The sequence below is a fragment of the Leguminivora glycinivorella genome, chromosome 9 (assembly GCF_023078275.1).
Source record: "Leguminivora glycinivorella isolate SPB_JAAS2020 chromosome 9, LegGlyc_1.1, whole genome shotgun sequence".
Taxonomy (NCBI): Eukaryota; Metazoa; Arthropoda; class Insecta; order Lepidoptera; family Tortricidae; genus Leguminivora; species Leguminivora glycinivorella.
The window spans coordinates 16,392,963-16,419,235 of NC_062979.1; the positions used below are offsets into that span (position 1 = coordinate 16,392,963).

The following is a 26,273-nucleotide window of genomic DNA, read 5'->3' on the forward strand; positions in this document are numbered from 1 at the left end:
TGTAATGCCCCTGTCTACAGTCTCACTTTCAAAAGTATCGTTATTCAGATTGAGACGTAAAGTATCATTTTCCAAATTCCATACCAACCCGAGGATTTTCATTTCACTTTCTGGTTTAGCTCTCTCTTGCTTGGGAATCTTGTCCATGAACTCTTGGTCGTTCGACATCCAATCTCGTATGTTCATTCCTAATTCATTGAATGAGTTTCTAGTTTGAGCATACAATTTGAGAGCCTCTTCTCTTGACTGAACCGAAGTCACCAAATTGTCTACATAACATTTATCCGCTATCACTGGAAGCAGACTCTTGTTAGTCCTTGAAATGTGGTATCGAATTGTTGCTGCTAAGAGGAAAGGGCTTGATATTACCCCGAAAGGGACTCTGCAGAATCTGTATTGAACGATGTTGTCTTCAGCCAGTTCTTTGTCCAAATCTTTGACCCAGAGAAACCTGGTCACGTCTCTGTCCTCTTTCTGTAGACCAACTCGAAGAAATGCTTTTTCAACATCTGCAGTGACAGCAATCTTCCCAATCCTAAATTTCAGCAGCAATCCTGTCAAGTCTTCCAGCATGTTTGGGCCCCTGTACAGGCACTCATTCAAGCTTTTCTCGTTTTTTAACTTAGCTGAAGCATCATAGACCAGTCTGCCCCTTTTTCCTTTCTGTTGAACCATATGAAAAGGTAGATAGTGAACAGGATGGTCGACTTGAGTGGAAGGATCCACAATTTCTATTATGTTAGCTTCCAACTGTTCCTTTAAGATTTTCTCATATTCTGTTTTATCTTCTTTATTTGATCTTCGCAATACACCCTTTAATCTACCAAAGGCAAGTCCGAAATTGGTAGGCAATTTTGGTGGATACTCTATCCATGGCCACTTGACCTGGTACCTTCCTTCACTGTATTTGACAGTCTTGTTGAAGTGCTGAACAGCTTCTTCCTCATATGTAGTTTTTGGAGAATCACATATCCCGATGCTCTCAAGTGACCATAAGAATTTGACGTCTATGGTACGCAGGGGAAGATCTGGTTCTGTAAAATGGTCTTGATTAATATCATGGCACTGGCAATACGTAGCCACAGATAGAATGTCCCCTTCCGTGTTGTTGGTAGCACTTCCTGCGAGAAACCAGCCAAAATCAGAATCTACTAGAAAGGTGTTATTCCCCAAGTCAACACTCTTTCTGATGAATGAAAAGTATAAGTCATTTCCAATCAATAAATCAATGCCTTCACCAGTAGAAGTATCGTCAGCCAAGATGTCTATTATTGGTGACTCTATCATAGCCATTGGTACCTTTGTAGTGATGTATGGGACTATATTCACTCTAATCATTCTTTCAACATTACGTTTACTTACTATAGTAATGGTTGCATATGGGCAAAGCATTTCTCTAGGCTTCTCTGATCCAAATGTATAAATCATTAGACAATCTTCTCCGTCAGGTTTGATATGTAGTAATTTAGCTATTTTGTTTGTTATGTAGGTACGTTGGCTTCCCGAATCAAGTAAAAGTCTAATGTGTAGACTTCTCCCCTCCGCTGTCCTATTTGATGCTAATCTGCAATGAAATGCATTGATTTTGAGTCCACTTTAAACCATAGAAGTTTGCTAGTTTTACAAGAAGATGTTAATAACTATATTTACTTAATAGTGAAGTCGTCTTAAATTTATTACTTACAGCGAGTTATTTAGCAATCTGCTCACACACTTTAGCACTCCTAAATTAAGTAATTGCACAGTTTTATTTAATTTTCACTTCTAGAAACAAACTTTTATCACAGCACGCAAAAACGAAAAGAAAACCGGGTAAGTTTACAAAACTTAAGCCATAGACTAAACTTCACTCTATTTCTTAAGCCTCCCTTACACGACCTGACCTATCAATCTGTCGATGTCGTGTCCGCTGCCGATTCGTTCCAGACACAACAAATATACTGCATCGTAAATATAGCCGTGAGGGAAATAAAACAAGTAAATGTTTTAATATTTATTATTATCCTTACACCTAAATTAATTTGTAATAAAACAAACGAAGTAAGGTGCACAGAATGACAGATTTATATAATAAATTCCGAACGTGATGAGTTGTGTATTTCCGAACGTGGACAGAGCAGTGTTGCCAATGTTTAAAAGAATGCGTAAATACCGCTCCTTTATCAATAATTTTTAAACACATTACAATTTCTGCGTAAATAAAATTTAGACTTATAGAACAAATAAAACTCATCTGTCGGCCGGTCCTCCGTGCAACATTAAGTACGGAGCTCGAGACGTGCACATTCTCTTCATGGTTGGGTAGGTAATATTACTACCTGTCTATACCCACCACAATGGTCATAACTACCCCATGTGTATACACCACTATGGGCATACCCAAACCAAAAAAAATGAGTTGAACAGAAAATTCTCAATATTAAGTTCACACTCTTTCTTTTATCTCTCCATAGACGTCAACCGCAACCGACAGACTGCTTTAAGTTTGGTTTTAAGCATCTCCACCAAAAATGTAGCGGAGTTTTTACTCTAGAAGGGATGTAACAGCAATCTGGCTACATGGGTCTATACATATAACACAGTACAACATAGCCATTGCACCGACCATGAATCAACACTCGATGGGCGTACAATTCCATCTCAAATCTAACTCGATCTCATCTCTTGTTATGAATGCAACCTCTAAACTCTCTCAGGGAAAATTAGAAGGGCCCCAAGTCCCGTGGCTCTTATCAGTGGATGCACGGCACAACTGAATCTCCAAAGGAGAACTCATCGTGCATCCCGCAATTCAGCACTCTTATCTCATGCTCAAGAACTTGCGATGAGTACTGAGGTGGGAACCATGTGGTCCCCGACGAGCCTCCACAACAACCCCTACAGCTCATCCATCAGCCTCCATAAAGTAACCTCCAGTAACTCAAACCGATAGCATACCAGCCACCTCACATGTTGCATTCAAACTCGAGCTACACACAGAATATCACTCAACTCAACAACTCAGCTCTATCTCAAGGTAGCCGTTAACTCATGGTCACTGCAATATCCATGAGTATATCAAATATAGCAATGTCTCACTTACCAAGAGCGTCGTACACGTGCCACACGGCGAATTACGTACCAGTACTCCGAGCATCTCTCTCCACGTGTCTCAACTCGTTTCCGCTCTTTTCTCCTCGCGGTCACCTCTGACACTTGCTCACCTCCATCGCCAGTGTTACCAGTCAAGAATACGCTAAGAATGACGGTTTAGATACATACCACAATAACAGACTTCGCGATCTCCGCGACAATATTGGCGTCAAAGTCAATTGAGTCTCGTTCGCCACGGAGCGCCAGGATTGTTTGGCTAGAGGCCCAGGATTTACTTACTGTTATCACACATGGCCCTTTATGTGTTGTCATTGAAGTATAAAAGCCTTAGTGGGTCCGAAGGCGCTACATATTCGTACCCGAGCTTCTGAGGGTCCGACGTCGAGAAATATGTCTTTCAAAGTGAGTAAAATAAAATGTTTTTAAGAACTAGGGAACAAATCAAATTATTTTATTGAATATTTTTTTTGTTCTTTTTCCAAGTAGTCACACTAGGTACTATATATAAATTATAAATTGAAATAGATATCATACACGAAAGAAAATCTGCGTAAGCTGAAGACCCGGGTTAGATTCCCAGCTCGGCCACCAGTGGGCCTTGCCGTTTTTTTCTTTCGTGTATGATATATATTTCAATTTGTTTTTAAGAAGCTTGAATATTAAAAAAATAATTGGACTTAGATTTAGGGGTATCGTGTTCTTCAAGAGCATTAGGTAACTACCAAACTTAAACTTTATTGACACAAAATAAGATGATTGACATTTTCTTACGGGTCGTCATGTCACCAGCTATAATTAGAACAAGTGAAATTAGCCTTAGGCATATTTGACACTCGCGGGTGTTTTAACAGACCACGGAACTTTACCTATTGCAAATTGAATTTTTACCTAATCCTTCAGTTAGGTACATCCGCTAAATATTGAATATTCCATTTTTTAATTATGTACCTACCTATTAAAATAATATAACAAAAAATAAAACCGCCTTCAAAAATAAGCGCGTTACAAAACACGGAGAAACTAAAAAGCCAAAAATAATAAACCTTTCAATTCAGATTTCTTATCGTATTGCAATAAGCTAAACATCCAAATTATAAACAAATCAATTATTTTTGTAGTCGGTACCAGACCTATTCGTCGCCTTGCTATTGCCTGTTTGCCCCACCCAACCATACACAGGCTGGTACCGACTCCAAAAATAATTGATTTGTTTATAATTTGGATGTTTAGCTTATTGCAATACGATAAGAAATCTGAATTGAAAGGTTTATTATTTTTGGCTTTTTAGTTTCTCCGTGTTTTGTAACGCGCTTATTTTTGAAGGCGGTTTTATTTTTTGTTAAAAAGTTTATTTATTTGTTGATTTTTAGTGGTTCCTAGTGATATTATATGTATCAGTCCGAATACATGTACAGTAGTGAAAGAATTATCCTTTAACTCCTAACCATTGAGGAGTTGACCTTCCATCATCAGCTCAGCCACATAAAATTATTACCATCAGACGTAAATACTGGTGTACCTTTGAAAAATAGACTAATAAAAACATTACATGTGCCTATAACATTTGAAGAGTTCCCTCGATTTCTCCAGGATCCCATCATGACTGGCTTGACTTCCCTGACTTGGTGCCAATGGGACCATCTCGGGGTTATACCGGTTCGATCAAAAAAAAAATTTTGAAAATCGGTCCACGATTCTCGGAAATATCGAGTAACATACATACAAAAAAAAAAAAACATTCAGTCGAATTGAGAACCTCCTCCTTTTTTGAAGTCGGTTAAAAATAGAGTATCCTCTGGTCGCATGTAAGTAGCATGCGCGTTCAGTGAACTCTAATAATGGTCTGAAGTTAATACTGTAAAACATGGAATAATTATTTTCCCCTCACTAGCTCGGAAACACGTGTTTTATCCTTAAATGCCAGCGGGCAAAAACGCTTTTTATCCACTAGTGGGTAAAGTAATTTGACCTTGAATGTAGTCAAATTAACTGCTTTAAAATTGACAAAAGTAGGTGAATTTACTAATGAAGATGATTTACCACCTGTAGATCTAGACCTTTGTGTAACCAAATGTTACCAATAAATTTTCATTTTTTGCATTTTCATTTTCATTAAACGCATTCTTTGCGTTGAAGTTTCCTCGCTGTAGTGAGGGGAAAAGTTTTGTGTTACACACGGGTGCAATAGTACATTACATCAGAGGCCGGGAAAATGAGGATTTCCGGCCAAGTAGGTATATACGGCCGAGCGAGCGTGCGAGCAAGGCCGGATAGGGATACGAGGCCGGGAATCCGTTTTCACGCTGAGGCATGTATAGTGCTTTTCTCAAACATACAATGAAATAAAAAAAAATGCTCTAAAGGACAATATTTTATAAAAAAAAGTTACTTTGCAGGCTTAGGCCTAAAAAATAATATGAAATCCCTTTACAGTCCTCTCGAGTTGTTGCACCCAAAAATCGATACTTCCCAGCCCATTTTAAGGAACGTAAAGACAATATTTCATTGCATGTTTGAGAAAATGTATTTTACTTCTCGTGTATTGAATTCCACACTCGGCGTTAAAACAATAGTTATTTGTTATACAAGGGGGCAAAGTTGTTGTTTAACCGCACGTGCCAATATTGATACCCGAGCAAGCGAAATAATCCAATGGAATCTTGAGCGTTGCGAGGGTTTCGAGGCACGAAGGTTAAACAAACTTTGCCACCGAGTGAAACACAAAATTGTTCACCACACCAACACGAACAAAATACTGACTTTAAAACATCAAACTAAATCAAATCCATCTATTCAATATGTATGTTTCAAAATCATCATTTATAGGTAAATTCCACCAGCCAGCTTAAGACATGAAGTTAAAATTTGTATGAAATTACTTTGCTCTCGTGGATAAAGTGCAATTTTGCTATCTGTTTTCGAATAGCAAGTAGCATAGTAAGCCTTTACCAGTTGGTGTGGTGAAAAATATTTTGATAACCTGTTTGAAATGACCCGCCAGTTCAAATTGTCCCCCTGTACCTAATTAAACTAATAGACAAAGATGCCCGCAATTTACCAACTGCGGTGTTAGTTGCAGATCCTCATAATCGTTCTAACCCTTTCCATTACAGCTTGTTCTCTTCGCCTGCGTGGCGTCAGTCTACCAGGCTGCAGGCATCATCGCTCCTGTCGCCTATGGCGGCTACCCCTACAACAACTATCCGGCCCAACCTGCTATCGCCTCGCAACAGTCCAATATTTTGAGGTCGCCTTTTAACCTTGGACAAGTAAGTAGTCTTTAATTATTGTAGCTCCCCTAACCTCATGGCGGGAAACCTTACAATTAGATATTTACATATGTGTAGGGACCAGCTATAATTAAGACGATATTAACGATCCCGCCGTAGTGCAATCGCCTTTAGCCCGGGTTTATGTAGAAATTGCTATTAAGAGACTACATTACGATGGGGTGCCTTGCCCGCCGGCTGGTAATTTCTAATCAGTCCTTTTGTTTCATCGTATCGACTATGTATAATTGTATACCAAGCCATAGTAAGCAGAATTTCAGAGGTCTCAGTACCTACATGGATGGTTCTTGTACATAGCTTACTTTGTTTACCCCTAGCTGTCCCCTCTAATTGATCCCTGATTAGACCCATACCTGGCGGGCTAGCATAGCTTGCGTTGTCGCGCGCTAGTCCATACATCTAGCGCGACTTGAAGCACAGTATATTCTTGAAGTATGAACTCGCGCACGAGGACGCAAGTTGTGCTAAATCGCCTAATCTACTTTCCAGATATCAACATACTCAAAGGCAATTGACACACCTTTCTCAAGCGTGCGCAAGTCCGACGTGCGCGTCAGCAACCCTGGGTTAGCGGTCGGCAGGCTCGGCTTGGCACCGGCGTACCACGGCCTGCCCGCGTATCATGGCTTAGCGCCAGTGGCCACGGCGTATCATGGGGTAGCGGCGCCACTAGTCTCTCATGTCGGCGTCTCCCCGTACGCAGCTCCTGTTGCTAAAGTAAGTTGATGGGGTGCCACGTGTCAAAATTGTAACTGTATAATGTATAACCTATCTTAGTTCGCGATAAAGGGTTCCCCTACTCGAGGGAATGGAAGGAGGGTGGGTAGGTATCTAGTGTTTTAAAACTCGTGAAACTTTGCAGAGATTTTGGATGAACTCTAAGCAACAATAGTTGGAACCAAGTGAATAGTAGGTAACACTTCTGAAAATATTCATGAAACACTTTTGATTTTCGTTCCGTACAAAATTGAGTTTCGCGCGTTTTCTAGGTGACAAACTTGTTACAGGTGGCGACAGCAGGCGGACTTCTCGGCGTAGCATATTCCGCAGCCCCTGCCGTCTCTCACATGACCTACAGCAACGGACTAGGCTTAACCTACGCTTGGTAGACCTACGCTATGTAAATTATGTGAATACTTCCCGATTCGCCGGATTCCTGTTTTGCCGGATTCTTGTTTCGTCGGATTCTTGTTTAGTCAGATTCTTGTTTCGTCGGAAATATTAATATACAATAAAATCACCCAGGTAAAGGAAACATGTGGTTATATTTTCTTATTGTATGAATTGATCTGCTTCCGGCCGTTTTCTCAACTGCGATTCGCAACCAGGTGTAAATAAAGAATGTTTATTTTTTGTTAACAACCAGTTGAGAATCAAGATAACTTTTTTTATTACCGGAAATTAGTTGCGAATAAGAACTTCTTAAACTTATGAAGTTGTAATGGGAGAAAAGCGTCTTTTAATTCGCAACGATTTATTCATCTTACGCTTAACCCCTTCGGCCTCGCACGAAACCGGAGATTCGTAACCAGGTTAAGTTAAAGCACGTAGACTCTGTACTTAAAACCTCAAGTAAATGATATTTGGATTCTTGCGACCAATGTACATGTTTACAACCTGAAGTACTGGCCACTTGGACACTAATTAAATACTTACCTCGTTGTCTAAGATTCATATTCATTTGTTTTCATGTCATTTCTTTTCAATGTCTTGGTGAAGCAAAATAGGTACGTTAAATAAACTTATACGCATTCAATACAAATTTTGATTGAAAATGGAAACTGACGAAACTAACAAGATAGTATTTACCGATAGTAAAAGGCGTCCTAAGAGGATTTAAATATAATTTCGAAAAAGAAAATAAAAGTGGTTCAAGAAATTTTCGGTGTTCTTTCAATTTATACAGTTACTCAGAGCCGAAGCACAGCAGCAAGATGTTGTTATAAGAAAAATGCAGCTACATTGCCCCGATGTTACACAGTTGCGTCGAATTAACATGTCAAGATATCGACAAGAAAGGGCCATAGTCAATGACTACGTCGAGGGAAGAATAACAGTAGTAGAATGTTTAAACAGGTTATGCCAATTATCTTAAATGTAATCTGATTAGGTAACATTGAATAACAAATAAAATAAATATACCTTTAAATGAGCAATTCTTGTATATTTATTTATTTTATGATTTATTAAAATAAAACCGAGCGAAGCTCGGTCGCCCAGATATTTTTTAATTATTAATGTAACGAAGTGTCTGCATTTTATTTAATAGATAGGTAAAGCCGCGATATTTCTATAGTATTTCTTAATCAAAAAAACCTGGCGAAATAAGAATCCGACGAAACAAGAATCCGGCAAAACAGGAATCCGGCGAATCGGGAAGTATTCCTCGAACTATGACTGCTGTGCGGTAAAATTAGATGATAAGTGAGCTCAAAGATTCCTCTTAATTTATTACCTGATAGTTGTAACATAATAACTTATTATTTAATACATACTTATTGAATTTATTTGTCGTTTCTTTATGTTTTGAATACAAATAAATAATTATAGGTCATACATAACTTAATGTTATTCGAGAGACGGACCGACGGAGTGGGATAAGCTGTTTTCACTTAGACAACAAACGCAAACAAAGCAAAGCGGAAGGCTTAATGTAGGAACATACTACGCGAACGTCCGTCGTAAATCGATCGCGACCGCGACCGATCAGTGTGGACGGTCACCAAAACATCCAGCGAGCCAGATTTCGATCGGACGTCCATGCGCTCAAGGCCACGTCCACGTCCGTCGACCGATATACGATAGTTTGCACGGTTAAGTGTATATTCATTGTCCAGATCCCCGTCCGCGGTCGATCGACGACGGACGTCCGCGTAGTATGTTCCTAGCTTTATTTTAGTACTTGACCGCCTCATGTTTGCTCAATGTTCATAGGCTTCATAGCCCTTTCATAGAAAAGTTATATTTCCCGCCTTTTCCTATTGAAAAGTTGTGAATGACAGAGTTTTTTTTAAAGTCTAACCATAGTTTAAATTCACACCGGAACCTACCGGAACGATTTTGGTCCGGTTTAGCCCGAATCCTATTTATATGAGACACAGACCATCAAGTAAAAGTTAAGTGTGTTTTCTTGATGCTTACTCAACGTAATCACATCGTAAGTACTATAAAAAATAATCAACTGGAGGCCATTAAATGTACAAATTATTTTTTAATCCAAAACTTATTTGTTTTAATTTAATCATTTAATATTGCACTGTCTGGTTAAAATTTGTGCGGTTTAGGAACGTGTCTGATTGCGTACGTCACTTGTGACTGTCAAATTTGTCAAATTAAAATTGTCAATGTCAAATTTTAATGTCAATGCGCAATGAGAGTAGAGGTTGCTTTGCTGTAGCTCGTTTGATAGCCGTAAAACTTCAACTTCCACTTTCATTGCCAAGTCCCTGTTCAAATAAAATTACCTGTGTTAAACCCGAAAATAAATAAAGATAAACCGGTGACTTAAATTGAAGGAGCCCTTGAGTGCGCTACTGTTTGCTCACGTCTATGTACATTTTATTGATAAGAGAGTTAGTTTATTGTACAAAAACGGTGTGTTAGTAGTATTATAGTCGTTGCAGTGCTCAGTGAACATGTCTGATAATGAATATGATGGTGACGCTACCTGGGTGCCTTACCGGGATCGTCCGGAATGGAAAGACGTGACACCAGTTCCTGAAAATGATGGGCCGAGGCCTGTTGTGGTTATTGCTCATTCTGAGAAATGTATGTATCATGATTACTTTTCATAATTACATTCACTAGACAGCTATAAAAATAGTAATCAGTTATGATCTATTTTTATGTTAGTAGGTTACAAGGTGGTACAAAGTTTAACACTAAAATATTTAAGTGTTTTAGTTACTATGCAAATAAAATGCTTGAATCATTGTGTGCACACTTGTACATCATCATATTGTATTGATGCATGACTGAAGTTGCTGGATCTTCTAATAAAATTGAGTTAATTCATACATTTTTAGAATAGGTACCTATGTCCTGTTAAATTAGTATCAATTTTCATCCACAAGGAAGTTTTAGTGCAAGTGTAGCATTCAACTATTATTAAATTTATCATATTTTAAGTTCTGTGCTCTTTTTTACAGTTTTGAATGAAAAACTTACTTATTCTTAAACTGCAACTTTCTACTTTATCCTACATCAATTTTGTTACATCAAAGTGACAACCAACCTTGCATTTGTAACTTTCAGTTGAAGATGTGTATGGGTACTTCCGGGCAGTCCTGCAAACCAATGAGAAGTCTGAACGGGCCTTGAAGCTGACTAAGGATGCAGTTGAACTCAACCCAGCTAATTACACTGTGTGGCAATACAGGTATTTTATAAAAACATGGTTTAGAGCCGTGACGAGTGGCGGAAAACAGGGGAGGCCTTTGCCCAGCAGTGGGAAACAATATAGGCTATATATATAAAAAAAAAGTTTTGATTAACCCCGTGCATCCTGCCTGACAAATTTGGTCATACAAAAAGTGATCTTGACTTGACCTTTAAAAGAATAGATAACTAAAAATTGGTAGGCTGATAGAGTCCATGACGCTGAGCAAGATCCACTGGGTTTCCCAAAATGTCCCAGGTAGTTTGTAAGAAACTTTCCTTTTTCTTTACCGAAAATGTATAGAAATCTGCTAACAAAAAAGTGATCCAAATGTACAAACTTTTTGGGGATTGCTGAGATTAAAATTTACATGCCTGGATCCACATCTAAGAGTTAACATTTATAAGTACTTACACTACCTTTTGCCCACAGCTTCGCTCGATTTAAATTCGAAAATTGCAGAATAGTCCATATGGGGGGTTAGAAAGAGACAAAAAGTAGCCTATGTCACTCTCCATCCCTTCAATTATCTCCACTTAAAAAGTCACGTCAAGTTGTTGCTCCGTTTTGCTGTGAAAGACGGACAAACAAACAGACATTCACACTTTCCCATTTATAATATTAGTATGGATAAAGACATCAATTATACATGTTATTGAAACAGACAGAATTATAAGCAGAGATCGCACGGATTTGCGATATTCTTAGTGCCTTACGCCATTTTGATGACATTTAGTATGAGATGACGTACAAAAATGCAATCTCTGATTATGAGGAAAGACGTAATTTAGTGTTATTTTTTTAGCTTTGCTTTAAGAACTCATGTTATTTAAACAACCAGTAATAGGTATTGAAGTTGACTGTGCAAACACAGTGTGAATTTTGTAGTTGATATAAAATTATCAATCTGTGTAAGAATGCTCAGTCAATCTGTGTAAGAATGTTCTATAATATTTATTTATTTATTTATGTATATTTGTTATACATATCCTCAAATATGCCTGTAAATTGATGTTTCAGGAGAGATCTGCTGAAGGCTTTGGGGACAGATTTAAGACCAGAACTAGAGTATGTTGAATCAGTTATCACACATTCACCTAAGAATTATCAAGTGAGTAATTAAAATAAAAATATAATAAAAAGCGCTGGTGGCCTAGCGGTAAGAGTGTCTAACTTTCAACCCGGAGGTCGCTGGTTCGAACCCCAGCTAGCACCAATGAGTTCTTTGGAACTTATGTGCGAAATGTGATTTGATATTTGTCTGTCAAGGGTTAGAAGGTCAGATGGCAGCTGATTTCGTAAAACTAGTGCCTACGCGAAATCTTGGGATTAGTTGTCACAGCGGGACCCCAGGCTCCCATTAGCTGTGTCGAATGCCGGGATAACGCAAGGAGGATGATGATGGGTTAAAATAAAATAAACTTAAATTTCTAAGCTCTAACCTTCACATTATCAAGTTAGGTGTAAAGTATTTTTCCTAAAGGATTTTTATATCTTCTACTACTACTACTACTATGACGTACGGATGCGAGACGTGGACTCTGACTGTGGGGCTAATCCACAAGCTTAAAGTCGCTCAACGTGCTATGGAAAGAGCTATGCTTGGAGTGTCTCTGAGGGACAAAATTCGGAACGAACTACGAAGTGATCCGCCAGAGAACCAAGGTGACCGACATAGCTCTGAAAGTTAGTAGGTTGAAGTGGCAATGGGCTGGCCACATATGTCGCAGAACCGATAACCGCTGGAGCAAGCGTGTTCTGGAGTGGAGACCGCGTCTTGGTAAACGTAGTGTGGGACACCCTCTGGCTAGATGGCGGGATGATTTGCATAGGGGGGCCGGCGGAAGCTGGATGCATAAAGCAGCAGACCGGGCTCTGTGGCGTACCTTGGGGGAGGCCTATATCCAGCAGTGGACTGCAGCGGGCTGATGATGATGATGATGATGATGATGATCTTCTACTAAATGCTATATTAATTAGGTAAACACTTTATTGTACCACCAAAACTCAAAACAAATACTAGACACCACATCAAGAATATATTAATTAAACCTTAAGGTTTAATTCCTTTGTCCTTAAGTTAAGGACAAAGTTTTAATTAACTGTTTACGTAATGATAATGATAAAAGCCACAACACTCAGCACACATTTTATATTATTAAATAAAGCTTACAATTAATTCAGAGAGGTTTAGTAATAATTGAAAAAAGTCCAGTTTATCTTCTCTGTTCGGCCCTACGATTAACCAGTCGATAGTTGTATACATTCAATATTTCATTATTTATTTAAATAAAGTTTTAACAAGTAATATAACCAAAATGTATATTTCCAGGTATGGCATCACCGGAAAGTTCTAGTGGAATGGCTGCAAGACCCGTCTCAGGAGCTGGCGCTGACGAGCGACGCTCTAATACAGGACCCCAAGAACTACCACGCCTGGCAACACAGACAGTGGGCTGTCAAGACCTTTGGGTATGCTTCTGTCACTACCAAAAACATATGTAACTCCATATAGACAGTTAAAGTCTAAGAAAAAAACGTACCTCAAAACCATATAGAAAAAGGTATGGTGACCTAGATGGCGATACACCTTTAGGGGACGCTCGGCTAGATTAATATTTGACATTTTAACACATATCAAGCTAAGAATCATTAAAAACGTCCGGCTTGAAAATTTATTTTTACCTATCTTACTCCTGGTATTTTGGAATAGCAAATGTGTGCCAGATTGCTAAAACACACGTCGATAGTATATATTTCAGACAAAACTGCATTTATACCCAGAAAAAGCGTCACAACGAGAACGCAATGCTCCCGGTTCGCAATGACAGCCGTCAAAGCCCCTATCACAACAAATAAAATAATTGATAAATAAATAGTGTTTATAGCGAGTATACAAAGCTGTAAATCTCATTTTTGTAGTGTATCTGCTCAAGCGGTGTGCTTGCGATTTAAATCCAATCTATATAAGTTGGAAGTGGAAGTGGAGGAATCGACAGAAGTGACCTTTCTGCCTAAAAGAACCCCTGCAACTGCACTGCAGCACACAGCGGGGGCCCAGGCCCGCTGCCGCTGCGCCTGGGCCCACGGCAGGGAATCAAGCCTTAATTTTTATTCTTTATACTTTTAGTTAATTATATATTTACGTGCTGTTTAGATTTATATTTAGTTTAGTTTTAAGCATTTTATATATATAATTTTTTAAGACCAGTTATTTGCTGATGCCTCTTTCTAACTCTGCTCCACCTGCTGCATCGTCAGAAAGCTATGTTCGTTGCCCAGAATGCACAAAACCCAACTACTTTAAAGGCTCTAGGGGCCTCAACATTCACATTACTAAAAAACATAAAAAAAACAGCCACAGCCAGCCTGCACCTACGTCGTCACAGCCTAACATCGCCGCCACGCCACAGGTCTCTACCTCTGATTCCCAAAATATAAATGTACCTTTTTGGAAGACTTTAAGTGACGCAAAAACCACGCGGCCAGTTCTAAAACGCGTACCTCGTGGTGCACGCGTGACTGTGGCTAAATTCCTCTCTGAGACAATCAAACAAATTATTTCGAACAATTCCGTCCACAGTTGGGAGAACCTTTTGATGTTTACGTTCAAAGTCCTCCATATTAAACCTGATAAGAGTAAAGAATCTAAATCACTCACAAAAATTATAAAACAAAATTGCTGCAGTGACAATACAAATAATCACCCTGCGGATAGTTTTAAGCGCCCTAGCGGAAATTTGTTTAAAAAAGTGGAAAGCAAAATCTCTGACGGAGACATCAAAGGAGCTGCCCGTCTTTTGTTTTCTGACGATGCAGTGGCACCGGCCAATTCAGACACCCTCGCAGCTCTTCTCGCTAAACATCCACCTTCAGACCCGAACCTGGATCTCCCGGATCCCCCTCAACCTGATGATCCCACTCTAATTGCATCCACCGAGGATGTTCTTGGAGCCATTCTTTCTTTTCCCAATGGTTCAGCAGGAGGCCTTGACGGTTTATCTCCACAACACCTCAAGGACCTTTTGTACTGTGGCTGCGGTGACACCAAGGAAAATCTCTTGAGGGACTTGACGGCTCTTGTAAACATCATGCTTGCTGGTCAAGTCCCTCTAGAGATCACAAACATCTTATATGGTGCAAACCTATGCGCCTTAACTAAAAAAGATGGCGGCATCCGGCCCATAGCGGTTGGCTCCACTTTGCGCCGCCTTGCAGCAAAAATAGCTTGTCGCTCTATACTTAAAGACCTAGCTCCCGAACTTCAGCCTGTGCAGCTCGGTTTCGGGTCCAAGAGCGGCTGCGAAGCTGCTGTCCATGCCGTACGGACCTATATAGAGCGCCAAGCAGGAGAGGTTCTTCTGAAGGTGGATATCTCCAACGCTTTTAATTCAGTAGACAGGGGCGCCTTGTTGACACAAATTAAAGATAAAATTCCTTCTACCTACAACTTTCTCTGGCAGTGCTACAGTTCCCCTTCTAAATTGTTTTACCAAACTGACCCTTTGTTTTCTTCCGTAGGTTGTCAACAAGGCGACCCTCTCGGTCCAGCAATATTCAGTCTCGCCATTCATCCCATACTTAAAAATCTAAATTCTAAATTGAACATATGGTACCTAGATGATGGCACCCTCGGAGGTGAAGCGATTTCAGTTCTAGATGATTTAGTGAAATTAAAAACTGATCTACAACTTATTGGCTTATCCCTTAACTTTTCAAAATGTGAACTCTTTGTTACAGAGACCTGCTCTAACAAAGAGCACATAATACAACAGTTCGAACAAGTAGCTCCAGGAATCAAAATTATTAATAAAGAAACGCTTCAACTCCTTGGTTGTCCCATCATGGACCAATCGTTTAATCGTTTCATAGACACGAAAATCGAAATTTTTAAAGCATCATCACATCGTCTGGCTAATATTAACATACATTCGGCATATTGCATCATAAAACACTGTTTATTTGTACCCAAATTCACATACATCCTTCGCGGCTCACATTTCTGGAAGCATCCTTCTCTGATCTCAAATTTGGACAATTTAGTTTTGGAAACTCTCACCACCATCTTCAATATTTCCTTTGGCGAAAGATCATGGACCCAGGCTAGCCTACCCATCAGGTTAGGCGGCTTGGGCGTCCGTAAAATTTCTAGTGTGGCGCTGCCTGCGTTCTTGGCTTCGGTACACGGTGCTCAAAACCTCATCGGGAAAATTTTAGCCCCTTCCATTGGGGTCCTAGAGGCTGCACACTGTACCGAGGCCAAGAATGTTTGGCAGCTAACATGCCCAAACACAGACCTGCCTGTCAACCCATGTTCGCAAAAGCAGTGGGACGGGCCTCTCTGCCGTCTAACAAGGGACCACCTCCTAGAGACGGCTCTTGATTCGGCAGATCGGGCTCGCCTCCTCGCTACCGCGGAATGGGAGTCAGGTCTGTGGCTACATACACTCCCATCCACCACAATAGGAACATTGCTGGACAACACCACATTCCGGTTAGCCACCTGTCTCAGAATAGGGGCGTCAACAAATGTGCCCCATCGCTGCCAGTGCGGAGCTACAGTGGACAGTCTTGGCCACCACGGACTCTCATGCAGCCGAAGTGCCGGGAGAATTCCTCGCCACGCCATCCTCAACGACGTCATCCGGAGGGCCCTTGCTAGCGCAAAAGTGCCGGCCGTCCTCGAACCCAACGGCCTGGCCAGGGTTGATAGCAAGCGGCCTGATGGAATGACGCTGGTGCCTTGGAGTATGGGTCGGCCGCTCGTCTGGGATGCTACATGTGTAGACACCCTAGCTCCGTCCCATATTCCAAGCACTAAAGTTGGTGCTGGTGCGGCTGCATCCTCGGCTGAAGACCTCAAACGTCGCAAGTATGCCAACCTCGGCAGTAGCTACATATTTGCGGCGTTTGGGGTTGAAACCTTGGGGCCATGGGGGCCTAGTGCGCGTCGCCTCTATGAGGAGCTGTCCAAGCGCCTCATAGACGCATCTGGTGACCAGAGGGCTGGCCAGTATTTCGCTCAGCGGATAAGTCTAGCTATCCAGCGGGGCAATGCGGCCAGCCTTCTGGGCACCTTACCCACTGGCGACGATTTGAGCCAAATTTTTTATTTGTAGTTAAGTAGTATAAGTTTTTATTTGTAAGATTTTTAGTATAAGTGTTTAGTTGTAAGTTTTTACTATGTTGTTGTTTTGATGATAATTAATGAATTGGTTTTGAATAAAGAATATGGGCCAAATTGTCAAAACTGAGGTTCAAAAGTTTTAAGCCTGTGTCGAGAGATAGCAGTCTATGCACTGTGATTACACATTTTACTTTGACAGTAACTCTCTATAACACTCGATCCTCTTTGGTCACTACTAACACACAAACCTGGGTAAATCCTTAATCCTTAAACTATACTTGATGCAACCAATGATGATCATCAAATTTGTTTTTGTATAGACTTCATTTACAAAAAAAGTTAGTCTGTGTGTGTGTCCTACTGCTGGGCAAATACTGGGCTCGTTTTTCCGATTCTTACTGTGCACTACAGGGTTCTGCGATTGTTGTTCAAATGTAACCAAGTTTCCCACCATCTTTTTAGCGGTCTCCCTCTGCCACAACCAAAGAACTAGATTTACATAGAAGAAACAAATTCATCTCTTTGTATAGGGACCGAGCGTGTCAGATTTTGTACTAAGTTGTTACTTGCCTGTGATTTTAAATATGTCTCAGGCCCTTGAGTATTCATAATAAAATTGTTGTGTTGTTGTAATTTAATATCACGTAACGAGGCATTAGTTATGTTTTTGTTGACTTAAACTTCTAAAATTGACGCCCGTTAGCTGCAAGCTGCGAATAAAAACGGACAACTCATTGGATTTTACCGAGTTCATTTGACACGCTTAGTAGATGCGTTTGGTGGCCACAATACAACTACACTAGCACGGGAAGCATGGTCGCGCGATAGACGATAAAATATCAGGCCGTCCCTATCGCACTTATTAATAGTGCGATAGGGACGGCCTGCTATTTTATCGTCTATCGCGTGACCATGCTTCCCGTGTAGGTATAGCAGCTAGTGGATAGTTTATCTTAGCCCTTCTGTCATAATTGAAAAGGATATTTGATGAAATTGGTTAAAAAGCGTACTCGCCCTTGGATCCGACCGACGATCCTTATATTTTCTACCTATTTTAAATAACCATCAAATTCATCTACCATTCCAGACTGTACGACCGCGAGATGGAGTTCGTAGACAATCTGATCACCCAGGACGTGCGCAACAACTCTGCCTGGAACCAGCGCTACTTCATCATGAACAACCACCTCGGCTGGTCCGACATGAACGTGCAGAAGGAAATCTGCTACACCATGGACAAAATCAAACACGTCAAAAATAACGAAAGCGCTTGGAACTATCTAAGAGGCTTACTACTACACGATAAGAGAGGACTCAGCGGAAATTGCGTAGTCACCGGCTTCTGTGAGGATTTATATAAACATAAGTGCCGCTCACCATTCCTACTAGCTTTCATCCTAGATATCTGTGACGAAGCTATAAAAAAGGACGAAATAGGATGCCTACATAACCCCACTAGAGGTGTAGCGCTGTGTGAGGATCTGGCGAACAAGTATGATAAGATTAGAAGCAAGTATTGGAACTATATGTCTGAGAAGTTTAGGAAAGCGAAAGAAGAGTTAGCCGCTAAAAATGAAGACGGCGATAAAGTTGAGAGAACTATTTAATATAAAAACAAAACAACGCTTTTTACGTGGAAGTCGTAGGAATTGAATCCTGTACCTCAGTTTACCAAACTTAAATCGCCAACCTTTCAACCACCGGAATGAAAACGAACACTTTGAATGTATTATTTGCGTTACAAGAGTTTTATTGCTATTTGGTATTAAAATAAGAACAATTTAAATTCCACGCTGCACATTTTTATATTTATACCAGCCGTAAAAAGTAATTATTAATAAAAGCAATGTGGTAAATAAAAACAATTTAATTTTGAACCTGTTACGGTTGAACTTTCTTGTTAATATCATCCAAAAGACATACGTTTGTATTTTCCTTTTTATTGGCATATCTTGTTTTTCATATACTCTTTAACTCTGTTTAATAAAACAACATCTAAATAGAATGCTTTTAATTTACATGATATTAATACATTCTGAATGTGCACTGCATGAGATGTCAAATTGCCAATGTTTGTAAATTTTTGGCATAAATGTAAATGTCAGTAGTACACTAAAGGACGAAATGTCTCAAATCACACGGAATTGCCGGACGAGGCGAAATCGAGGGGGTGGTTTCATTATATTTAGGTATGTACCTACTGTCGAAGGTGTGTTTATTATTTTTCTGTTTCTGTACGGAACCGGAAAGCGACAACTTCTTTTAGCGCAGGCTTTTCGTATAGAATAATAGACAATATACTTGTAGAGGTGTTTGAGCATTTTCAGAATTTGGGTCACCCCAATTAGTAAAAGTTGTTAACGAAAATTAACTCCCTGTCAGTTTCGTGACGACAATTTTCGCTAATTGGGGTGTCCCAAATATTGAAAATGCTCGTTTATTAAAGAGTTTGTCGGCCAGTTGTTGAAGCGCCTGAGCAATGGCTCGGTGTATCGTCGCAATCCTTGTCCTCAAATGGCTCGTCGCAGTCCTTATCGTGTTCAATTCGCTCGAATATTCCGAGATAGCGGTGCACGTCGGCGCGAAGGGCGCTGGTCACCACCTTAAAACATGTAACTTGTATGTACCTGCAGTCACCGGCAATAACATAGCACAAAAAAGAAAGCCGAAAAATATCTGACACAATCACACACACACAATCTTAATTCTATAGCAGATATTCATGCAGCCTTCTTTTTAACCCCCGACGCAAAAACGACGGGGTGCTATAAGTTTGACGTGTCTGTCTGTCTGTGTGTGTGTCTGTCTGTGGCATCGTAGCTCCCGTACGGATGAACCGATTTCGATTAAGTTTTTTTTTTAAACTGAGTTAGTCGGGAGTGTTCTTAGCCATGTTTCATGAAAATCGGTCCACTACGTCGCGGTCAGGGGTTTTTTCAAAATTTTAATTTTGTGATTAGGTTAGGTTATTGTATATTGCCGGTGACTGTACGTAAGGGGTACCTAGTTGACGTCACAATCACTTACGTAAACGTAGTCTAATTATATTAAAAATTCATTTTTTATATATACATACAACCACGCTCGTTTGGGATCATCCACATATTACGTCACACCAAATTTCAGGTTTTTGGACCCCCCCCCCCCTATGTCACGCTTTTTTGTATCCCTTTATGACCCCCCCCCCTTACACTGTGACGTAATATATGGATGACGCCTTTCCCATAAAGGGGTAGGCAGAGCACATGAATTACTGAAGTTTCAGTGCCACTCTTGACAAAAAGGGGTTGAAGAAAACGAAATTGTGGCACAGCTGTGACACTGACAGGTCACAGTAGCCGCCTACGCCACAATTTAACCCATTTCTTATATTCCTATACTTAACACATTCGTCCGTATTAGATTCACTGCGGCATCGTAGCTCCCGAACGGATGAACCGATTCAGGTTTAGTTTTTTTGTTTGAAAGCTGAATTACTCGGGAGTATTCTCACTATGTCGGGGGTTTTTCAAAATTTTAATTTTGTGGTTAGGTTATATGTATCTAAGTACACTCACGGACTTTAATTATTGAGCCATTCAGTGGCCATAACAATTTTGTCATGTCATAATAGTTAAGCTATGACGTGTCCAGTATAAAATCGGCTAGAAGTGGATCAACGATTAAAGTCCGTGACCGTACCTTGCAAAAGCATGATTTATCAAACTTCATCACTTTCATAAGGCTCTGTATACGCTCTGGATCCGATACCGGCTCGGGCTCTATGCAGCTCACGGGAATGCATAATTCGCAACTGTCGTTCGATTTCACAGCGTTGCACAGGCACTTGGGCCTCGTGCCGTGGTCGCAGACACTTGGATCGATATCTTTTACCGCCTTTAAAGAAGTCGGGCAGTCTGGACACTGACAGCCTCGGCACTCGCAGGAAGGCTGAAATTATAATTAAAGTGCTAATGGTCTCACAACAAGGGATGCAGAAGACCGTGCGAAGTGGATAAGAAAATGGCGGAAAGCGGATCCCGGGCTCAGCTGGCAAAGTTACGCACATGACAGGGTTGAGTGGAAGAAGCGAGGGGAGGCCTTTGCCCAGCAGTGGGACACTACAATAGGCTATTAAAAAAAGTTAGTAGGTAGATAAATTGCACCACAAAATTGCTGTACCTATGTCTACACAGCTTGTTTTTAGGGTTCCGTAGTCAACTAGGAACCCTTATAGTTTCGCCATGTCTGTCTGTCCGTCCGTCCGTCCGTCCGCGGATAATCTCAGTAACCGTTAGCACTAGAAAGCTGAAATTTGGTACCAATATGTATTTCAATCACGCCAACAAAGTGCAAAAATAAAAAATGGAAAAAAAATGTTTTATTAGGGTACCCCCCCTACATGTAAAGTGGGGGCTGATATTTTTTTTCATTCCAACCCCAACGTGTGATATATTGTTGGATAGGTATTTAAAAATGAATAAAGGTTTACTAAGATCGTTTTTTGATAATATTTATGTTTTCGGAAATAATCGCTCCTAAAGGAAAAAAAAGTGCGCCCCCCCCCTCTAACTTTTGAACCATAGGTTTAAAAATTTTGAAAAAAAATCACAGAAGTAGAACTTTATAAAGCCTTTTTAGGAAAATTATTTTGAACTTGATAGGTTCAGTAGTTTTTGAGAAAAACACGGAAAACTACGGAACCTACACTAAGCGTGGCCCGACACGCTCTTGGCCGGTTTTTTTTTAGAGCGAATGGTCAGTCAGATTGGACTTCAATATATAAAATGTTTATTTATAATTTCATAGAAGATGTTTACATGTTGCCTAGTCTGCCCTCGTTAATAGTAGTTGAAATAAACATGTCAGCGGAAACAATGCCGCCTGGCGTCGGTCTGTTCAGCAAGAGCAGACCCAAATTGCCCAAGACTGGAATAAATGGAGAAATATTATTCGAGCTTCGAGCCCTACACCCCAGCAGAGTAACAGGATTTAAAGAAGAAGAAGAAACATATAGGCAATTAGGCAGACTTACACATATCAAAACCCAAATTTCATATTTGAAATATCACTTAGGTAGTATGAAAACTTTGCGTGGTCTGATCTGACTATTAATTTCAATCTTGCTTTGTGATCTTACCTGACACGATTGGTTGTGTCTTGGCATGGCAGCTTTGTTGTGCTCTTGTTATATAGGTAGGTAATATGTACTTAGTTTATTGCAATTGCCATCATTTGCGTTAGTCACATCGTACCTGAACGAATTACCTTGAAATATCCATGACGAGAATTTGAATTTATTGGTTTTTATTTACGTTCATAGTCGTCGAACGCTGAAACGTCATCATCATCGACTTCATATTATCAACATGTGAATGTGACATAATCAAGACATAATTGTATTGTATAATTATGTATCAGAAAAAGTTTAGTCTGGGCTTAGTCCAAAGAGTAGGTAGTAATAGTAAATATGCTTAGTCTATTGGATACATCCTTATGGTACGGCTGTGTTGTGGACCCACCGGATGACGTTTGTTAGACATTCACATTTATCAGACAAATATCAAACTGGTCAATTAATATGTTCAATTCTATACCTACAGTATGACTAACTTATTAAAGAAGATATAAATTCAAAAATGACCTAAAATAATTATGAATGAAAGAAACAGAAACAATGCAAAACATTAAATTGAAGAGACCATTACCGCGTCATTGCTGTAAGACTGACCCGATCTGCGAGCCGACTGAACTTCGGCAACTCAAGTACCAGCTGGCTCACCTAAACTGTAAATGCGACACTTGTTGTATACGTGTTCAGGCGTGCAACCAACTCAACAAACAACAAAGCATCGTCACCTACGTCCAAACTGATCAAACACAGTGCTCAACCGACAAGCTTATTCAAATCAGTCCTCGGAATGTTTCAACACAAACTAAAACGAGGTCAACACAAAGCGGTGCGGTTCTACCCAGTGCAGAAGATAATAGAGCATGTCCAACGTGCCTTTACGTATTCAGTCTCCTTCGCAATGGTCTTACCAAAATTTATAAAGACGAGGGAACCGAAACCTTAAAAGGAACACCTTTCGGTTGCGATAAAGCCACAACACGCCACGTTTTCAGCGCTGAGAAATCCACTTCTATGACCAGCAGGCTACTTGAAGTATCACGAGATTTGTCCGATTCTTCCCCTGTTTCCAGCGAGACCCACTTTTATTCCAACAGCAGCAGTCGTGTCCGATTTGACCTTGGGAGTGACCCGAAGGAACACTGGCGACGTTTTCAAGTGCGTAATGTAGATGTCGCGTACATTGAGAATTTTATTAATTCTATTAGGCCTTTGGTGAGTATATAAATTTTATAGTTTAGGTAAACTTGTACCTACGTTTATCAATGTCATTTGTATTGTCATGATCACCTTGGATGAATTTAGTAGAACTTGGGGAAAATTCTCACATAACTAAGAGCTTGATTTCTCCGATGAATAATGTTTATTATATTATTTACTCAACAATCTGTTTATAGAATATCGTATAGGTAACAGGGTAGGTACTTAGAGAAATGTACAGAAATATAACTGCAATACTTTTATTTAAATAAATAATTATATACCTAAATTAGGTACCTTTTATTATTTAGCAGCATAATGTTTTATGAACCGTGCAGAAGGGTCTGATACTTCGACCCACTTGGGCATCCAATAGTATGGAGTAAAGTTATATTGGCCTGGGAAAGATTTTTCAAATATGTGACGATAATATTTCGACTCTGTGGTGGTAGGCTGAATACCCTTGTACTGAATAGGCTCATCTTTGTACCGATCTGCTATGATTTCTCCTATAGTTGTGAATAAGGACTTCTTTACCGACGCGACGCCGTCTGAAAATGCCTCTTTATGTCTCCATAGTATTGACTCAGGTAGAAGATCGCTTTTCACCAAACTTTTCCGTAACAAATGTTTCTCTACTCCATCTTGTGGCTGCCGCAATTTCGGATCTGTGCCTAAGTAATGATGTGTGAATTCGATGTCTAAGAACGGCACTCTAAGTTCTAAACTGAACGCGCTCGTTGTGCGGTCAGCTCTCAAGCCGTCGTACAAATAGATGTCTGATAGCAACCGCAAGCTTTCTTCATGCCCTGCCTCTGCAGACGGCGCGTCTCTGAAATATATATAACCCTGAGCCACTTCATCAGCGCCTTCCCCGCTGAACACTACCGTAGTGTCCGTTTTCTCCTTTATATATTTTGACAAAAGATACATTGGGATGCTTGCACGTATCGTGGTAATGTCAAACGTTTCAAGATGATAGATCACGTTGTCTAACGCTTCTCGTACGTCATTCTCATCAAATTGTACCTCATGATGTTCTGTACCTAAATGATCCGCTACGATTCGAGCTGCGGCCAAGTCTGGGGAATCTCCCATTCCTATCGCAAATGTTTGTATTTTGTATGGCAGTTTGTACTCTTTTGCGAGTTTAACCACCAAAGCGGTGACCAGCGAAGAATCCAGACCACCACTGAGGAAGCAACCGATGCGACGATCCGACATCAATCTCTTGCGGCAGGCGGCTTCTAGTAAATGCGCTGTTTTCTCGTACACATTCATTTTTTCCAGAACACTTTCTGGGACATACGGTTTATAACTTAGGGACATTCCCGGCTTGAAAAACTGCTCCGTATGATCCAATTTTACTTTGCCGCCCTCAAGCATACTCCAAATTTGAAAATGGCCGGGCGGAAACGGTTCTAAAGTCGCCGTCTCACTGGCGGATTCTTTGATTCCGACTAAGCCTTTAGCTTCCGAGCAGATGCCCATGGAGCCGCTCTCTGGGTCGTGGAAGCGGAACAACGGGCGGACACCGTACGGGTCTCTGGCCAAGTAAATTTTCCTCTGTTCGCCATCAACGAGGCAAAAGACGAATTCGGCGTCAAGGTGTCTGACGGCCTCGGCGATGCCGAAGTTGTGGTAGAGGTGGATGATGGCTTCGACGTCGCAGTTGGTTTCGTAGGGGAAGTCGTGTGCGGTTTGGAGGAGTTTGCAGTTGAAGATTTCGCCGTTGCAAATGAGAGTGGTGCGGGGGTAGCGGTGGAGCTTCATGGGCTGCATGCCGTGCAGGCCGTCCACGATGGCGATGCGGCTGAAGCCGAGCAGCGCGCCGGGCTCGCGCGCGTCCTGCTCCACGCGCCACGCGTCGGGCCCGCGGTGCGTGATCGTGGCGAAGCACTTGATGCATTTTATGTTCACCCCGTCCTTGGCTCCGAATATCGCCCATATTCCGCACATTTTTGGTCTGAAAACAATAAATTTATTTTTAGATTCTAAGAATATTCTCAGATAAATATAGGTGAACAATGTAAACAATGAAAGTAGGTATTGATAACGATTGCTGCCCCTTTCAGCTCATCTACCTACGAGTTATTTAAGGGTAAAAAAGCAGGGTTTACAATAAGGTCGGCTACAGTTATAAAAGTAGCGCAGATTCTTTATATTCTCGACGCCAAAATGTACTAAGTAAAAAAGCGATAAATAAATAATACTTCCTCCACTTGTTTGTGTTCATAGTAAACGGGAAGAATGAACTATCGATGTGCGAAAAATAAATATAATATAATTAGGTACTTATAAAAAGCATTGAAGCCAAATTTTGGTTGGCAACTTCGGGCATTGAACTGAACCAGAAATACACATATGCTTCAATTTAACACAAACATATACCTACATAAAATAACTTTAAGAATATATTGTAATTCTGCGCTTTGCAGTCATAGGTAACTTTACCCTATAATATGTGGTTGGTACATGGTCGAATAATTAATACTTATTTATACATAAGAACGGTATAAGAAAACTTAGGTAAAATAAATAGTTATTAGCCACCAACTTGTTAAAACGGTTTCAACACGGCATCAATATTACTTTTCAAATTAATGAAAACAATCACTTACAAAGTCTAAATTTAGTTTTAAATAATCTTCCATTAATATTAATTGCAATAGTTGATTGAAAACACTTACTTATACTATAAAATTCGAGTTTTTTCAACAAATTATCCACTAAAACAGCGGCCACCGGCTTTGGTACGTCAACGAAAACTAGACGTGGACACTCGTTTTCCCGCTGGCACTTTATGACAGTGATGGAATTAAACCTTCTTATTGACTATATGTTTATCCTTCTCATAAGCCAGCGAAAGAAGCGAGACACCAGCATAGTGACACAGTTGTCAAATAATCAGTTTTAGCCGACCGGAATGCTGGAAACACGTGTTGAAATTAAAATTGAACTTGTGTTACGAACCGTATTTCTGTAGGAATAAAATTGGATTTTATTTATCCAAACTTTAGTTTCGAGAGACACTGTGTCTGGGGTTATTGTGAGATGCTTATCCTCCAGAAATAC

At 40.3% G+C, this 26,273-nt stretch overlaps 4 protein-coding genes across 7 annotated transcripts in view; 2 read left to right on the top strand and 2 right to left on the bottom strand.

Moving 5' to 3' along the window:
• The window catches only part of LOC125229291 (3-ketodihydrosphingosine reductase), a 54,970-nt gene extending 46,080 nt beyond the window's left edge, over window positions 1–8,890 (top strand). The window contains exons 4-7 of the mRNA XM_048134088.1: window positions 6,207–6,362; window positions 6,873–7,100; window positions 7,391–7,514; window positions 8,770–8,890. Of these exons, the coding sequence (XP_047990045.1) occupies window positions 6,207–6,362; window positions 6,873–7,100; window positions 7,391–7,492 (486 nt within the window). The 3' untranslated portion in view covers window positions 7,493–7,514; window positions 8,770–8,890. The remainder of the gene's footprint in view (window positions 1–6,206; window positions 6,363–6,872; window positions 7,101–7,390; window positions 7,515–8,769) is intronic.
• Window positions 8,891–9,741: 851 nt separating this feature from the next.
• Window positions 9,742–18,508, top strand: LOC125229441 (protein farnesyltransferase/geranylgeranyltransferase type-1 subunit alpha). The gene is made up of 5 exons (XM_048134277.1): window positions 9,742–10,151; window positions 10,638–10,761; window positions 11,782–11,872; window positions 13,094–13,233; window positions 17,976–18,508. The coding sequence occupies exons 1-5, from the start codon at window positions 10,019–10,021 to the stop codon at window positions 18,493–18,495; spliced, it is 1,008 nt and encodes a 335-aa protein (XP_047990234.1). The 5' UTR covers window positions 9,742–10,018; the 3' UTR covers window positions 18,496–18,508.
• Window positions 18,509–18,656: 148 nt separating this feature from the next.
• Window positions 18,657–22,892, bottom strand: LOC125229442. 4 transcript variants are annotated; one of them, XR_007177404.1, is made up of 3 exons: window positions 22,576–22,892; window positions 20,570–20,818; window positions 18,657–19,490 (listed from the first exon to the last, which is right to left on the bottom strand). XR_007177404.1 is itself a non-coding variant. In XM_048134280.1 (3 exons), the coding sequence occupies exons 1-3, from the start codon at window positions 22,032–22,034 to the stop codon at window positions 19,329–19,331; spliced, it is 369 nt and encodes a 122-aa protein (XP_047990237.1). In that variant the 5' UTR covers window positions 22,035–22,558; the 3' UTR covers window positions 18,657–19,328. The 4 variants fall into 4 exon arrangements, 3 of the variants coding, with proteins under 3 accessions (XP_047990237.1, XP_047990236.1, XP_047990235.1); XM_048134280.1 differs by lacking the exon at window positions 22,576–22,892 and adding an exon at window positions 22,008–22,558 and having other exon boundaries at window positions 20,639–20,818; XM_048134279.1 differs by lacking the exon at window positions 22,576–22,892 and adding an exon at window positions 22,008–22,558 and having other exon boundaries at window positions 20,603–20,818.
• A 552-nt stretch (window positions 22,893–23,444) lies between these two features.
• Window positions 23,445–26,003, bottom strand: LOC125229440 (asparagine synthetase [glutamine-hydrolyzing]). Its single transcript, XM_048134276.1, has 2 exons — window positions 25,889–26,003; window positions 23,445–25,164 (listed from the first exon to the last, which is right to left on the bottom strand). Exon 2 carries the CDS (start codon window positions 25,155–25,157, stop codon window positions 23,502–23,504), a length of 1,656 nt encoding a protein of 551 aa, XP_047990233.1. The 5' UTR covers window positions 25,158–25,164; window positions 25,889–26,003; the 3' UTR covers window positions 23,445–23,501.
• Window positions 26,004–26,273: the final 270 nt, after the last annotated feature.